At 44.3% G+C, this 15,287-nt stretch overlaps 1 protein-coding gene across 1 annotated transcript; it reads left to right on the top strand.

The window, feature by feature from the left end:
• Positions 1-1,419: 1,419 nt before the first annotated feature.
• Positions 1,420-14,584, top strand: alkbh8 (alkB homolog 8, tRNA methyltransferase; the record flags this gene model as incomplete). The annotated part of the gene is made up of 12 exons (XM_083696235.1): positions 1,420-1,554; positions 1,766-1,899; positions 2,099-2,202; positions 2,344-2,475; positions 2,658-2,753; positions 2,867-2,971; positions 5,351-5,421; positions 11,631-11,737; positions 11,824-11,984; positions 12,265-12,527; positions 13,554-13,703; positions 13,845-14,584. The coding sequence occupies 12 exons, from the start codon at positions 1,420-1,422 to the stop codon at positions 14,493-14,495; spliced, it is 2,109 nt and encodes a 702-aa protein (XP_083552361.1). The 3' UTR covers positions 14,496-14,584.
• Between the last annotated feature and the right edge of the window lie 703 nt (positions 14,585-15,287).

Here is a 15,287-nt window from a genome sequence, read left to right on the forward strand (position 1 = left end):
TATTCTGAATACTGAAAACATTTTGAGCCATGTATTCAGTATTTTAAACAGTTTTGAATCAGTTCTGCTGGCCAGTGAATATGGAAGACGGCCAGGAGTTAAGATATGTAAACGTACTGTAGAATCTCTATTTGTGCCCTTGCATTCTGGTTTCAGCCACTTAGTCTCTCACACTGATGTCTCTCTGTACTAAGAGAGGGAGAGAGAGATCTGGTGAGTGTCTCCTGGGAGAGGGAGAGATCAGAGACACTATTTAAAAAAAGAGTTTTTTGAGGAGTGCTCCATCTCTCCATGTCCCTGTCTCTCTCCAGCCAATTAGACCAGGATTTCTTTGCAGGCTATAGGCCTACTGGCCTGACATGCACATGCAACTGCACATGCATGCTGAAGGACATGGAAATGTTTTCATAGGATGGATCAACATTACTCTGTTTGAATGGCTTGGCACAGAAATGTCTAGAACTGTCTAACCTGGATGGAAAGAATTTAGACATTGTGATTGTGGAGGGCAGGGTACCAGGATATGCTCTGTGACCAGCTGTTGTTTTGTATGTGTCTATAACAAAGGGTTCCCCCTGGCCAACTCAGCTATGGTTACTGAGATGGCTGAGGACAGGTGAGGGCTTTATATATTTATTTATATAACACACACACACACACACACACACACACACACACACACACACACACACACACACACACACACACACACACACACACACACACACACACACACACACACACACACAGGAATGCAAACAGAGGAATACAAATACTGGATCTGCACTAATTGTCTGTGAGAGGGGTCCACTCCACAATAGCCTGAATATACAAGAGGTCAATATAAATACTTGGACTCCTCAGTTTGCATGAGTCATCTTTTATTTTCATAATACAGCTCAGGGCTACATAGCTAAGCCTTAAGCCCCTAAACTCAGTCCCCATTGTTGTCAGACAGATGAAATCTCATGTTGCAACAAAACCCACCGCTACTTTGATGAGAGCATCCTGGGAAGCCTGGTGTGTTTGTGTAAGGACACCACCAAGCCCTATGTAAACCACACTTATCAAGCATGGTTTCTATCATTATGAAATGAGTCAACCACAGGGTGCTAGAAACACTAAGGGAGCTCTGCACAGAGAATGAATTTGATGGCCAGAGTACATCCAGAGCAAAGTAATTTGGAGAGAGAGAGAGAGAGAGAAGGAGAAGGAAGTGAATACAGGATGAAGGAGGTTAAACGGGTGGGGTCAGGGACAGGGTTAAGGGGTTTCTAAAGGGATGTAATTGTATATAAATCAGATTGGCCAATATTAAGTGAATTTGACTTTCTTGCAAGTTCACTTCACAACTCGGACAACAGCGGACCAATTACACACAGACCAGGTTGCACTGGGGACGAATTTCGTAGTTACACCATGGATCCCTGCTCGGAAAACGTGAAACCTATCAGAAGAAGTAAAGAGGAGAAGAAAGTTCTCCGAAAGCAAATTAAAGCTAGTCACATTTTACTGAAGCATGAGGCCATAAGCACAGTATCGCAGCCCACTAAGGTAATGCCTATGTTTGTTTAATAAAGGGGAGTCCGCCAGCTATCGAACACATACACTGTATGATGGGAACTGAAGGAGCTAGCCTAGCTAATGCTAGCACAACAACAAGAACACACACACACACACACACACACACACACACACTCACACACTCTCTCTCTCTCTCTCTCTCTCATTCTTTCTCTCTAACGTTATGTTTTTAACCTCCTAGAGCCTGGTGGTGGCTAATGGTGGGTTAGGTAATGGTGTGAGTCGTGAGCAGCTCTCTGCCTTATTGAAGGAAGGGGGGGAGGTGGAGACCCTCGTCATGCACCCCCACAAACCCTACGCCCTGATCACCTACAGGTAGGGCCAGAGCATGGAATCTGTGGGATGTTTCTACCATTACCTTTACAGCAGGTATGCAGTGCACTGCTCTGGTCCTCATAGTGTATGCTGATCATTGCATTGCCTCCTACCCAGAAACGAATGTAGAAACCAGATGTGTGCACTTTTCAGTAGCATGAATGGATCATCAATTTCTCACCTGTGGTCCTACCTGCAGGTCTGAGGTCAGTGCTCAGAGAGCCCATGCCCTCCTGAATGGGCGACAGTTGCAGTGTGGCGGGGACCAGAGTGTCACGCTTTACCTGAGCTACATCAAAACAGGTAGGTACCTTGCCTCATCCACTGCTGCAGAGGTAACTGCATGAGTATCAACTCTTTGATTGTGAGTCTTGTGTGTGTGTGTGTGTGTGTGTGTGTTTTTGTTTGTGTTTTTTTTTTATTTGTCTGTGTTTGTCCCTGCAGTAGGTAGCGAAGCAGATGTGTGTGTGTCCCTCCCTGCGGGCCTGGTGCTGGTTGAGGACTTTGTGTCTCCAGAGGAAGAAGCTTTGCTGCTGGATGCTATTGACTGGACGTCCCCTAATGAGGATGATACAGGTGAGCAGCTAGGTCTAACTCCCGTACACAACACACTTCTATCTACAACTCTCCTCAGAGTAGAGGTCCAAAAACTCTGACCTCAGTTAATCAGTCAGTCAATTGAACAATCAATAAATCAAATGATCAATAATTGAATGCCAAATATTTATGTTGTTTGTCCTTATCTTTTTGTTTTCTAGCTCAGAAAGCTCTAAAGCACAGGAGAGTGAAGCATTATGGGTACGAGTTTCGCTACGACAACAATAATGTGGACAAAGACAAGCCCTTAGCTGGAGGTGTGTGTGTTTGATTGTAAAAACCTTTGGTTTCTCGTGTTATTCAATTTTCTGTTTTTTATGGCATAGGACAACCCAATCATGTTATTACAATGTTGTCATGTTTCGTCCAGGTCTTCCCCAAGAGTGTATACCTGTGCTGGAGAGGTGTGTGAGGGATGGACATGTGGACGTCTTGCCAGACCAGCTGACAGTCAACCAGTACCAGTCAGGACAAGGTAAGTTTGGCTTACTAGGTTTACAGTGATACCAAGGCCCTGTTTGAATACTTCATGCACTTGTCCCACACGTTACCATCACTGATCTGTATGTGAATAGATAAATGAGAGTGAGCCTCCCATTCCACTGGTTTCACCAATACAACCCTCTCAGATCTGAGCTTGCCTCATGAAAGGTGCCTTGTTAAACAGAGGTGGACTGTAGGGCAAATTAACTTCTGGACCTTGAGTTTCATGAAACTGACAGAGCCAACAAGCATTTACTGGAGGGCAGTTTCGTGTAAAACAAAATTCATCAGAGCATATCAAATTGGGTGTCAAATGAAAGCAAAGAGTCTATATTTTTTAGAAATTAATTGAGAAGTGCATTTCTCAACCATCTTCCATCATAAAAATAGGGATAAGCAAAGGCTTTGACTTCTGGTCAAACATTTGGAAAAGGGTCTAAGAAAACATCTAACAGAAAAAGACTTTAAAGTTCTTTAGAAAAACATAAAACCTCATTAACGTTCAAGTACAGACCCCGGTCAACTAATATCAACATTTAGATTTCGTCTTTAGGAAATGTTTTGGTTTCTAGAAGTTTAAGAATAATCGAGTCATTCTGTTACCAAAAAACAAAAAGTACGATATTTTCAAATTTCTCTGCCTCATGAGGAGCGAGGATAATGAAAGTTAACAAAAGTATAGTATAGGTAGACCTACAAAATACTTGTAGTGTTTTTACTGATATCGATTTAGTTATCACTTATAAGTGTATATAAGTGATTAAACTTGTTATTCTGTTACCAAATCGATAACAGAATGACCAAATCAAATCGGTAAAGCAATTACTGAAATTGAGTTGGCTACATAAATTTATTGTACAGGTTGTACAGAACCCTTTAAGGAACCCTTTTGCGTAGAACGATTTTAAGTTCCATGTAGAACCATTTCATTGTTGTTGAGTACAGTGGGGAACGGAAAGCCGGCAAATCACACAAATACTGTACTGTATGTAGCACAAGTAACTGCCATTGAGAATGATTACATACATGTTGCACACTTCTAAAACATTACATTTAGCAGACGCCTTTATCCAAAGCGACTTACAACAAATACATTTGTTTAAGTAAGTGAATCATCTATCCATCAGTCATTATAAGATAAAGTAATCGATGCTCAGACCAGGGACCATCGGCAGTCACAATGCTAGGAGAAGGACTTTTTTAATTTTTTTAATTTAATTTTTTTAAACATTTGTTATTTTTATTTTATTAACAGGAGAGAAACTTGTACAGGGGAGTAGTGGGGGTGAAGAGGTCTTTAGGAGGGACCGTTAAGATATAGCCTGAAGAGATGGGTCTTAAAAAAATAACATCAAAGGATTTATCTTCCTCAATAAAGATCACACTGACACATATGGTGTGGTGTCCTTTTTTGCAGTCCAAAGGGTAAACTATTTTCTTTTGGTATGATGAAGAACAAGACACTTAACCACAAACATTATTTATTTAAATCACATTAAATGAAGAGTTTCAAAGCCCACAAAGATGTGTCCTGTGTTTTGTGAGTTTTTATCAATTTCCCTTTTTAATGTTATATTTAAGTTGATAAAATAATATATTATTACCTTAATGAGAGTGTCTGTTGTATATGACTACTGCAACGCACTCTTGGCCGGGCTCCCTGCCTCCGCCATCAGACCTCTGCAGCTCATCCAGAATGCTGCTGCCCATCTGGTGTTCAATCTCCCCAAATTCTCCCATGTCATGCGCCTCCTCCGCACCCTTCACTGGCTCCCCTTAGCAGCTCGCATCAGATTCAAGAACCTGGTGCTTGCCTACCGGGCAGTAAAGGTGTTCCTCCCTACTTGCAAGCAATGGTCAACCCCCAAACCACTGCCCGATCACTCTGTCCTTCCACCTCGGCTTGCTGCCTGGCACCGCCGCCTCTACGAGGACGTAGCGGTCGTGCTGTTCAGTCACGCCTTTTCACTGTCTTGACACCCCGGTGGTGGAACGAGCTTCCCACTGCTGTCAGGACTGCAGAGTCACTACCTATCTTCCGCTGTAGACTGAAGACCCATCTCTTCAGGCTACATCTTGACTGTCCCTCCTAAAGACCTCTTCACCTCTCACTACCCCTCTGTACAGTTCCTGTAAAGGTAAAAAAAAAATATATATATATATATATACACACTCACTGAGCACTTTATTAGGAACACTATACTAATATTGGGTAGGGCTCTCAAAACAGCCTCAATTCTTCGTGGCATTGATTCCGCAAGATGTTTGAAACATTCCTTTGAGATTCTGGTCCATGATGACATGATTGCTGTGCTTTAAGAACACTTCCATTCACATTTCTAAACTCTCTTTATGTTGTTCTTGTTGTCAGGTATCCCTCCTCATGTTGACACTCACTCTGCCTTTGAGGATACCATCCTCTCCCTGAGCCTGGGGGCCAAGGTACATCTAAAAGTGTTTGTCTGTGTGTGTGTGTATGTTCGTTTGTGTGTCTGTGCTGATGTAAACGTGTGCATCGTATACATCTTACTGCAAATAATAAGCTTACTGTACACTATGTGTGCGCTTATACATATGATATTGAAGGGCAGGGTGATTCATTCCTCTCAGGGGTACAGAGTTTAGAGTAGTTCTCCTAGTAAGAGACTGAAGAGACATGTGCATGTGCGTGTCTGTCTGTCTTTCTGTGTGTGTGTGTGTGTGTGTGTGTGTGTGTGTGTGTGTGTGTGTGTGTGTGTGTGTGTGTGTGTGTGTGACTCAAATGATTAGGACTGCATGTGATGGCTTTAATACGTTTTCCCTTCTTTCACTTAGAAAACGTAGTCCCTTCTCTCCCTCTACCTCTCTCTCTCTCTCTCTCTCTCTCTCTCTCACACACACACACACACACACACACACACACACACACACACACACACACACACACACCAGTTAAAAACTTTTCAGTGTTTCAGAGCCTCTTGAGGTTGATAACAGTCTAATACGGAGGGGCTGGAAAAGGGGGGGGGACCCTACAGGAAAGCCACAGTAGCATGGCATGGCTTGGGTGGCAATGGGGGCAGCCTTCACTCATCTAAAGAGTCAAGGGGACTGCTTTAGATGTCACACTTGGACAGGTGGGATGGGTGCAGGCTTCACTCATCTAAAGAGTCAAGGGGACTGCTTTAGATGTCACACTTGGACAGGTGGGATGGGTGCAGGCTTCACTCATCTAAAGAGTCAAGGGGACTGCTTTAGATGTCACACTTGGACAGGTGGGATGGGTGCAGGCTTCACTCATCTAAAGAGTCAAGGGGACTGCTTTAGATGTCACACTTGGACAGGTGGGATGGGTGCAGGCTTCACTCATCTAAAGAGTCAAGGGGACTGCTTTAGATGTCACACTTGGACAGGTGGGATGGGTGCAGGCTTCACTCATCTAAAGAGTCAAGGGGACTGCTTTAGATGTCACACTTGGACAGGTGGGATGGGTGCAGGCTTCACTCATCTAAAGAGTCAAGGGGACTGCTTTAGATGTCACACTTGGACAGGTGGGATGGGTGCAGGCTTCACTCATCTAAAGAGTCAAGGGGACTGCTTTAGATGTCACACTTGGACAGGTGGGATGGGTGCAGGCTTCACTCATCTAAAGAGTCAAGGGGACTGCTTTAGATGTCACACTTGGACAGGTGGGATGGGTGCAGGCTTCACTCATCTAAAGAGTCAAGGGGACTGCTTTAGATGTCACACTTGGACAGGTGGGATGGGTGCAGGCTTCACTCATCTAAAGAGTCAAGGGGACTGCTTTAGATGTCACACTTGGACAGGTGGGATGGGTGCAGGCTTCATTAGACATGTTGACAGGGGAGTCGTTTTTAATATGACTCAGTGACAGGAGAGGCTACTTTAAAATGCAATATGGTGACAGGGGGCTGCTGAACGCATATTTTCCTCTATTATCAACAGCCGGTCCTCTGTCACTACATCAATCACACAGAGACAGACAGATGCTCCACAAATATACACTGCCCCTCCCCCCCTGTAAATAATTTCCTAATTAGCTGACGCCATTTAAAAGATGGAAGAGAAGCTGGACTCCTACGAAAACTTTCAGCGACGCTCAAACTTGAGATTACAGGGATTTCCTGAGGGGGTTGAGGGTCGTGATGCCATTGCAGTCTTGCAAGAATGGATCCCCAAAATACTGCAGTTGCGCCCCTCAGAAGTGGAGATCGAAAATCATGATCTTCCCTGACCTCTCTCCGCTGCTACACAAGAAAAGGATGGCATTCTCTCCGCTCAAAAAGGTACTGAGTCATATGTCATACAGCTTGCGCCATACAGCTGTTTTGTGGACCATTTACATTTAAATTTTTGACATTTAGCAGATGCCTTCATCCAAAGCAACTTACAACAAATACATGTGTCTAAGTAAGTGAATCATCCATCAGTCATCATAAGAAAAATAAATCTATGCTAGTGCCAGGGGCCATTGGTAGTCACAATGCTAGAAGAAGGAAGAATTTTACAGTAGAGAAACTGTACAGGGGGGTAGTGGGGATGAAAGGGGGGAAAGAGAGAAAGAGTTGAGTGTCCTCTGCGTAGCAGTGGTAGGAGAAACAATGTGAGGAAATTACCGAGCCAAGAGATTTGGTATAGAGGGGGAACAGTAAGCGTCCTAGGACGGAGCCGTGGGGGACTCCAGTGGTGAGGGCTTGTGGAGAGGACAGCGATCTTCTCTACGTCACCTGGTAAGAGCGATCGGCCAGGTAGGACGCAAACCAGGAGAGTGCAGAGTCAGAGATGCCCAATTCTGAGAGGGTGGAGAGAAGGATTGGGTGGTTTACTGTGTCCAGAAGAATGAGAACAGAGGAGAGGAAGGAAGCTCGAGCAGAGTGGAGGGCCTCTATGACGGCAAGGAGAGCAGTCTCGGTAGAGTGCACAGCCTTAAAGCCGGATTGGTGAGGGTCGAGGAAGTTGTTCTGAAGGAGATAGTGAGAAAGAACGTTCAAAGGATTTTAGATAAGAAGGAGAGAAGGGATACCGGTCTGTAGTTATGGACAGCAGACGGGTCAAGAGTTAGTTTCTTGAGAAGAGGCTTGACTCTGGCTGTCTTAAAGGCGGCTGGGACAGATCCTGTGGATAGAGAGGAATTGATTATGGTGGTAAGGAAAGGAAGTGGAAATGAATTGGAGAAGGGGGGAGGGGATAGGATCGAGTGGGCAGGTGGTTGTCCGCTTGGATGTGACCAATTTTAACATATCATCAGGGGAGACGGGGGGAAAGAGCTGATAAACCAGAGACTGAGGGTAGCTCAGTGGGTTTGGGAGGAGTGGTAGCAGTGTTGGCGAGAGGTAGAGAGAAAGAGCTACTAATGTCATCAACCTTCTTTTCAAAGTAGATGACAAAGTCATCCGCAGACAGGGAGTGGGTTGAAGAGTGAGGAAAATGTAGAGAAGATTTTCCTTTGGTCAGAGGTTTTATAATGGTATTTTTAAATGGTAGTAAGAAGCTTTAGCAGCTGATGCAGAGGAGGTGTAGTTGAGGAAGAGACAGAGATAAGGTTTTAGGTCATCAGGGTGGCTGGTTTTTCTCCATTTCCTCTCAGCTGCCCGGAGCCCTATTCTACATGCTTGCAGGGTTTCAGACAGCCAAGGACAGGGTAAGGTCAAGTACTCCAGATGAGTGAAGCTTCTCTGACTGGATGTTGAAGTCACCCAGTAGTGAGAGCGATGTTCCGTCCTTAGGGAAGAAGCTGAGAAGGACATCCATCTCTTCTAATAAGTTGCCAAGCTGACAGGGGAGGTGACAGAAACAGCATGGAATTCGAAGGTGGATATGAACAGCTGTGACAGGGGAAGGATATTATGTGACCACTTAGGTAAGATGAGGAGTCCTGTGCCTGTAGCTGTGTTTAACGGTGTAATCCATGTGTCAGTGAGAGCAAGGAAATGGAGGGACATGAAGCAGGCGTAAGCTGAGATAGCCTCTGCTTTCCGGATCGTTAACTGACAGTTCCAAAGTCCTCCCGTGAGGTTGTGGTCAGTTGAGCGTGGTGGGTAGATGAGATTAGATGGGTTGCGAGGGGAGGTGTAGCATCTATGTGTCCTTTTGAGGGATGAAATAACAGGAATGGGGAGAAAGCACATTGTGATATTTGCCGGAATAGAGAGAGAGGGTTTGTGGGCAATACAAGGTGTAGGTTGTGCTCAATACACTCAGAGTAGTAAAAAATTATTAAATAGAATAGAAATACTTAGTAGTTCCTTGATGAACTCCACAGATTGACTCCTTTGTGTCAGGCATCTTCGTGTCAGGAGGCTGTCGCAGAGGCTGCTCTTTGACCGTCAAGATAGTAGTAGAGATTCTGTAATTGCTGATGACTTAGCAGGGTTGCAGCCCCTAAATACTTTACAGAGTAGTTTCAGCCCCTCCCACTGGAGATTGACAGCAATTGGTTACAATTAGATTGTATTCTACAGAAACTTGGTCCCAGGGCTTCAGGCAGGATAGCCACAGCAAAACTACCAACAACACACTGACTTTAAACAAGATTAAATTAACTTAGTCTAGAGAACAGGCTTCACCACTCAATTCAAATGTGTTTAGTTCTAGTCAAAGCTGAATAGGGAGGGTACCAAGGAACAAGGAACGGCGAGCACACTTTTGATACAGTGAAACCAGCTGAATTCTACCTGAAGAGGGAATATCCGGACATGTTTACCACTCCGGTCGATTAGGAAATGGAGAGCCGCGCACTGATTGCGAATCAATACCACAGCATTGATGTTGGGCGGAGGTGGATTGGGGTCTTTGGTACCCTCCTTCAGTGCTTAAACTTAAATCATACCGTGTTATAAGACAGGAAACAGTTGGCTTTCTTCAAATGGTAACTGATTTCGCTTTACACAGGTGACATCTTGCTTTATCTTTCCAGATGGGAAATTTCCCTCCAGGCATTAGTTGATGCACTGAAAGAGTATGGAACGTTGTCAGGGTACAAGATCAATTTGACCAAAAGTATAGTCATGCATCTTTACAAGGTAGCCATGAAAAATCCAGTTCTGAACCAACCATTTTCTTGGAGAGCTCAGTAAATGACTTATTTTGGTCTTCAGATCCCCTCAGAGCTACATAAAACATACAATTTTATTGTTAATTACACACAGCTTCTTAAGAGGTTAGGTGAAGAGTTAGTAGGATGGCGTGATTTACCGATTTCACTTATTGGATGAGTCAGTTGTATAAAGATGAACATATTACCGAAATTCTTATTTATTTCAAACCTCGCTGATAGCTGTTCCAAAAATCTTCTTCAGAAAACTGAATACAATGATCTCCTCATTCCTTTGGAAAGGGAAGCCTCTTAGAGTAAAGCTTAAAATGTCATGTGGACCATACTCCGGCTTAACTCTACCAGACTTCCAGACATATTACTGGACATCACAATTAAAAACGTGAAAGAAAGAAAGCCATGCAATCAATTCTCATCAATTGTTGGAATGTAATTTTTTGCACACACCCCCGAGACAACACACACGCACTGCACACCCCCCCTCCAAGACAACACACGTGCACACCCCCCCAGGGAGAACAGAGCGCTGGGCTCAGCCATATTTCCAGCACCCCTGGAGCAGTTAGGGGTTAAGTGCCTTGCTCAAGGGCACAACGGCAGTGGATATGATGCCAGTAACCCTCCAGTCACCAGCTCATATCCGGCTCCCTCCTGGAGCGGGGATTGAACCAGCAACCTTCCGATTACTGGCCGGCCTCTCTAACCTCCAGGCTACCTGTTTCACATAGCTTTATTAGTTCCTCTGGGACGGACACAGGATGATATCAAATCAAAGCCCCTTCCTGGAGACGGATAGAAGAATACTGTATCTCTCCCACACCCTTGTCTTCTGTTTCTTTTATTTGTACTCCAAAAGCTCTGAAAGATCTAACTAGGAATCCTTTCATAAAACATTCTATTACCATACTGACAGAGGTCCGTAAGAAAACAGGAGGATTTAGATCCCTATATGAACAAACACCATTTCATAAGAACCTCTCCTTGCCCAGGGCATTAAGAGATGGGATTACTTTTTATTGGTTCAACAGAGGTATCAAAACATTTGGACAATTGTATAGAGATAGTGAACTAATGTCATTTCAGCAACTTGCATCTCGATCTGAAGTCGATCTTCAGATTTAAATCTGATTTAATATAAAACTCTTCATACTTATTAAAATGTTCAGCTTTTTGTAACTCAAAAACTTAAAAACGGAATGTCAAGTTAGGCCAACGAATGAAAACAGCAAGAGACCTACAGTACAGAACGCATGAATCATTAGAATGATTACACAACAATGCACTCTCTTGGCACCACTTTACCAACCAACTACCACTCTCAACCACTTAACCAACCAACTCTCTACCCACTCCACTGATCTATCCAAAGCTCATCCTATCTATCTATCTATCTATCTATCTATCTATCTATCTATCTATCTATCTATCTATCTATCTATCTATCTATCTATCTATCTATCTGTCAGACTATCTGTAGTCCAAACCATCTGTTAACTTTATCAACTACCAAAATAAGACTTTGCAAGCACAAAAAGTTTCTTCAGTAACTTCCTTTGATATGACTTTTACTTTATATGTGACTCATATGTCACTGCAGACGGTGATGGAGTTCCGTCACCCTGATGGGCGCTTGGTTGCTGTGGTGTTGCCAGGACGGAGTCTCCTGATGATGAAGGGAGAGAGCAGATACCTCTGGACCCATGGGTGAGAATTAGAGGGAATGAAGGAGGGGAGGGAGAGGAAAGAGGAGACATAAAGAGAGTCAAAGAGGTTTTTTTCTGTGTCACCAGTATAACTCCCAGGAAGTTTGACGTGGTCCCAGCTGACTACCCAGAGTCCCCTGCCACAGTAACCTCTGACCTCAGTAACCATAGCAACCTGACCCTGAGCAGAAGGGGCACTAGGACTTCTTTCACTTTCCGCAAAGTCCGCCGAACACCATGTGACTGTGGTGAGCTTCTTTGTTGGGGGTATTAATGTGTGTATTTGTGTCTGCTTATGTTTGTCTCCCTCTTTGCGTTTCCCTATATGAACCATAGACTTTTGGAGAATTTGACTTTACAAAGCTATAATGGCATCTCCTAAAATATTCCCTTTCTGAACGTTGCCATCTTTCTCGTTCTGTGTGTTCATGTCTCCATTGCTCGCACACCAGACACCTGTTTACATTTTGACTTTACAATGGGCTTTGGAAACTGTGTGAAGCTGGACCTGTCTCTGTCTCTCTGCAGCCTTCCCGTCTCCCTGTGACAGCCAGCAACCCTCCGCCCCCTCACCCCCCTCCCTCCCCAGCAATGAGAGTGATGCGGCTCGCTTGGAGGCAAAGTTTGTGCACAGTGTGTACAATGTCATAGCTTGTCACTTCAGCAGCACACGCCACTCCCCCTGGCCACAAATATGTCACTTCATGTCCTCACTCCAACCAGGAAGTGTTCTTGCTGATGTAGGCTGCGGAAACGGGAAGTACCTTGGGGTCAATCCAGAGGTGATTGCGGTGAGTATGGTCGCCAATGGTGAGTTTATATGATAATCACTCGATGGCCATGCTGGAAAGGACGTATCATTATCAAAGCTGAATAGTTAAATCCAGTTCTCTCTCTCTCTCTCTCTCTCTCTCTCTCTCTCTCACACACACACACACACACACACACACACACACACACACACACACACACACACACACACACACTGTTCGAGCAGACTGGGGATTTTAGCATAGTTCAATTTTATTGAACTTTTTATTTTGCATAGCTCTCAGTGGCTTTCTACCAGAGTAGTGGTGGTGGCTCTCAATTAAATTACCTGTCTCCTCATTACCAGAGAGATTAACCGAGTGTTCACTTTAGCTTTTAATTCAATGACATAATTGATGAGTTTGTGTGTCTGTGTGTGAGGGAGCAAAGTAGAAGAACATTTCCTCCAACCCCTCCCAACAGAGAAGAGAATGACTCACGAGACTTAATTACATTTCTCCCGGAACATGAGTTTTATTAAAAACATTATTAATGCTATCAATTCCCCCCCCACCACCTAATATTGTGGCTGGACAGTTTGACCATAATTTATCCAGTGCTGCCGTGTTTCATTATGTGGAGTAAGTAGGCTGACTTGATAGGTTTGATTGATTATGTCCTCTCCCTGTAGGCATGTTCAAAGCTCCGGGTAGCAATTAGCCATTGGCATAGACCTACAGTCAGCCTTCCCAGCTCAAGTCCTAACCTGTTTAACAATGTGGGTAAAACAAAAGACTGACCTTAGGCCAGTGTCCATGGGGCAACTGACCCCTGTACATCTGTTATGGGATTTGAAGAGGTCATACCCAGGGTTGGGTTTTTAAACCCAGTGGTTTAAAAACAATTGTGTGTAATTTCTGGATGCTGGCAAACATGATGAAGGTAGATGCTGATAAAAATGGTACTTTAAAGTGCTTTAAATGCTACTTAATTTAGATCTATGCTGTTTTGTATGTCTCCTCTCTAGGCTGTGTTAGGATTACATTTAGTGTGTTTGTCCCCTGTAGGTGGGTTGTGACCGTAGCAGCGCTTTGGTGCAGATCTGCTCACAGAGAGGTTTCCAGGCTTTTGTGTCTGACGCTCTCAGTGTACCTCTACGCAAAGAGACCTGCGATGCCTGCATCTCTATAGCTGTCATTCACCACTTCTCTACCCAGGTACCCCCCCCCCCCACACACACACATACACACACACACACACACACACACACACACACACACACACACACACACACACACACACACACATTGTCTGGTTACTGATGTTTTATTATTTCCTTTATGTGCATGTGTGTGTAGGAACGGAGGTTGGCCGCGGTGAAGGAGTTGGTCAGGCTGTTGAAGCCTGGAGGAAGGGCCCTGATCTATGTGTGGGCTCTGGAACAGAAATACAACAAACAGAGGTCTAAATACCTCAGAGAGCCCATAGCACACAGGCCTGAAAGCAACTCTATAGGCCACTACAACCAGGGGAGAGAGGATCCTACAGGCAATGGCAAGGACTACAACCAGGAGCAGGCTAGGAGTGAGAACCCCCTTGACAATAACTTGGACTGCAACCAGGTGCCCTCTGGGAAAGAGAGTCCACCCAAGCTTAGGGTCCACACCAATCGCACTGCCTTCGACTCCCAGGACCTCCTGGTCCCCTGGCATCTTAAGGGGGGAGGTGGGGAGCGGGCAGGAGGAGAGACAGGAGGCGGTAACCAGGGTAAGGGAGTAGGCAAAAAGGGTGGTCAAGGAGGCTCAAAAAAGACATCAGACCTCTCTACTACTAATGTTCATGGCTCAGCTCCTAGCCCAGGTCCTGTGTTTCATCGCTATTACCATGTCTTCCAGCAGGGGGAACTAGAGGAGCTGTGTGGCAGGGTTAGAGGAGTGAGTTTGCAGAGCAGCTACCATGATCAGGGGAACTGGTGTGTTATACTGGAGAAGGCCGCTGGAGACAGATAAACACACACACACAATCAAGATTTTAGTAAATGGGCTTGTTAACAGAGAGTATGCTATTGTTGTTTTTCGGATTAATAAAGTTGTATTGAATTGAATGAGAGTTTTTGTTTTTTGCTTGTTGTTTTTTTGATAAGACAATTATGCAAGACAATTATGAGACCCAATGAAGTGTTTTATTGTAAATAATAATGAAAAATGGAAAAACAAAATGACCTTCAAATTAATGGGGATTCATTTAGTGCCTAGCCTGATTTCATTCATTCAAACTTTGTTGTTTAATCAAGTCTTAGAAGTGGCCTTAGGCTGTTGAATGGTAATCCACCTTGAGAGGTGTTGCATTGCTATAATATACACATTAACAACAAAGAGTCACCATTAATCCCCAAATCAAAGTTTGTAAGCCATTTTTAGACTTCTTGACTCAAGACTACTTTTGTGGTATGCTCTCCTCTTGTTCTTTCTCTGTCTCTCTTTGTATTCCTCCACATATCCTTGCTCTGTCCTTATCTCCCCCTCTCATATGCCCTATTTTCCTCCTGAATCCAGTGTCTGTTATAAAGTGTGGTCTTTATGTTTCCTAACCAGCCCCTGTATCAGTATTCAGGGCCGCATTTGTCCTGCCGAGGAGTCTGGCTTTCTGGAGACTGCACCTGAAAAAACACAAACAAGATAACTTCTAACAGACGTGGTAAAGACAGAATGGATCTCAGGATAATGGGTTCTTGATTGCGGCTTCGGTGAGCCTGTTATTCATTGCGGCCCCATGATAATTGAGGAACAGCTCCCGGTAAA

Source organism: Argentina silus (assembly GCF_951799395.1).
Source record: "Argentina silus genome assembly, chromosome: X".
In the NCBI taxonomy this organism is placed as follows: domain Eukaryota; kingdom Metazoa; phylum Chordata; class Actinopteri; order Argentiniformes; family Argentinidae; genus Argentina; species Argentina silus.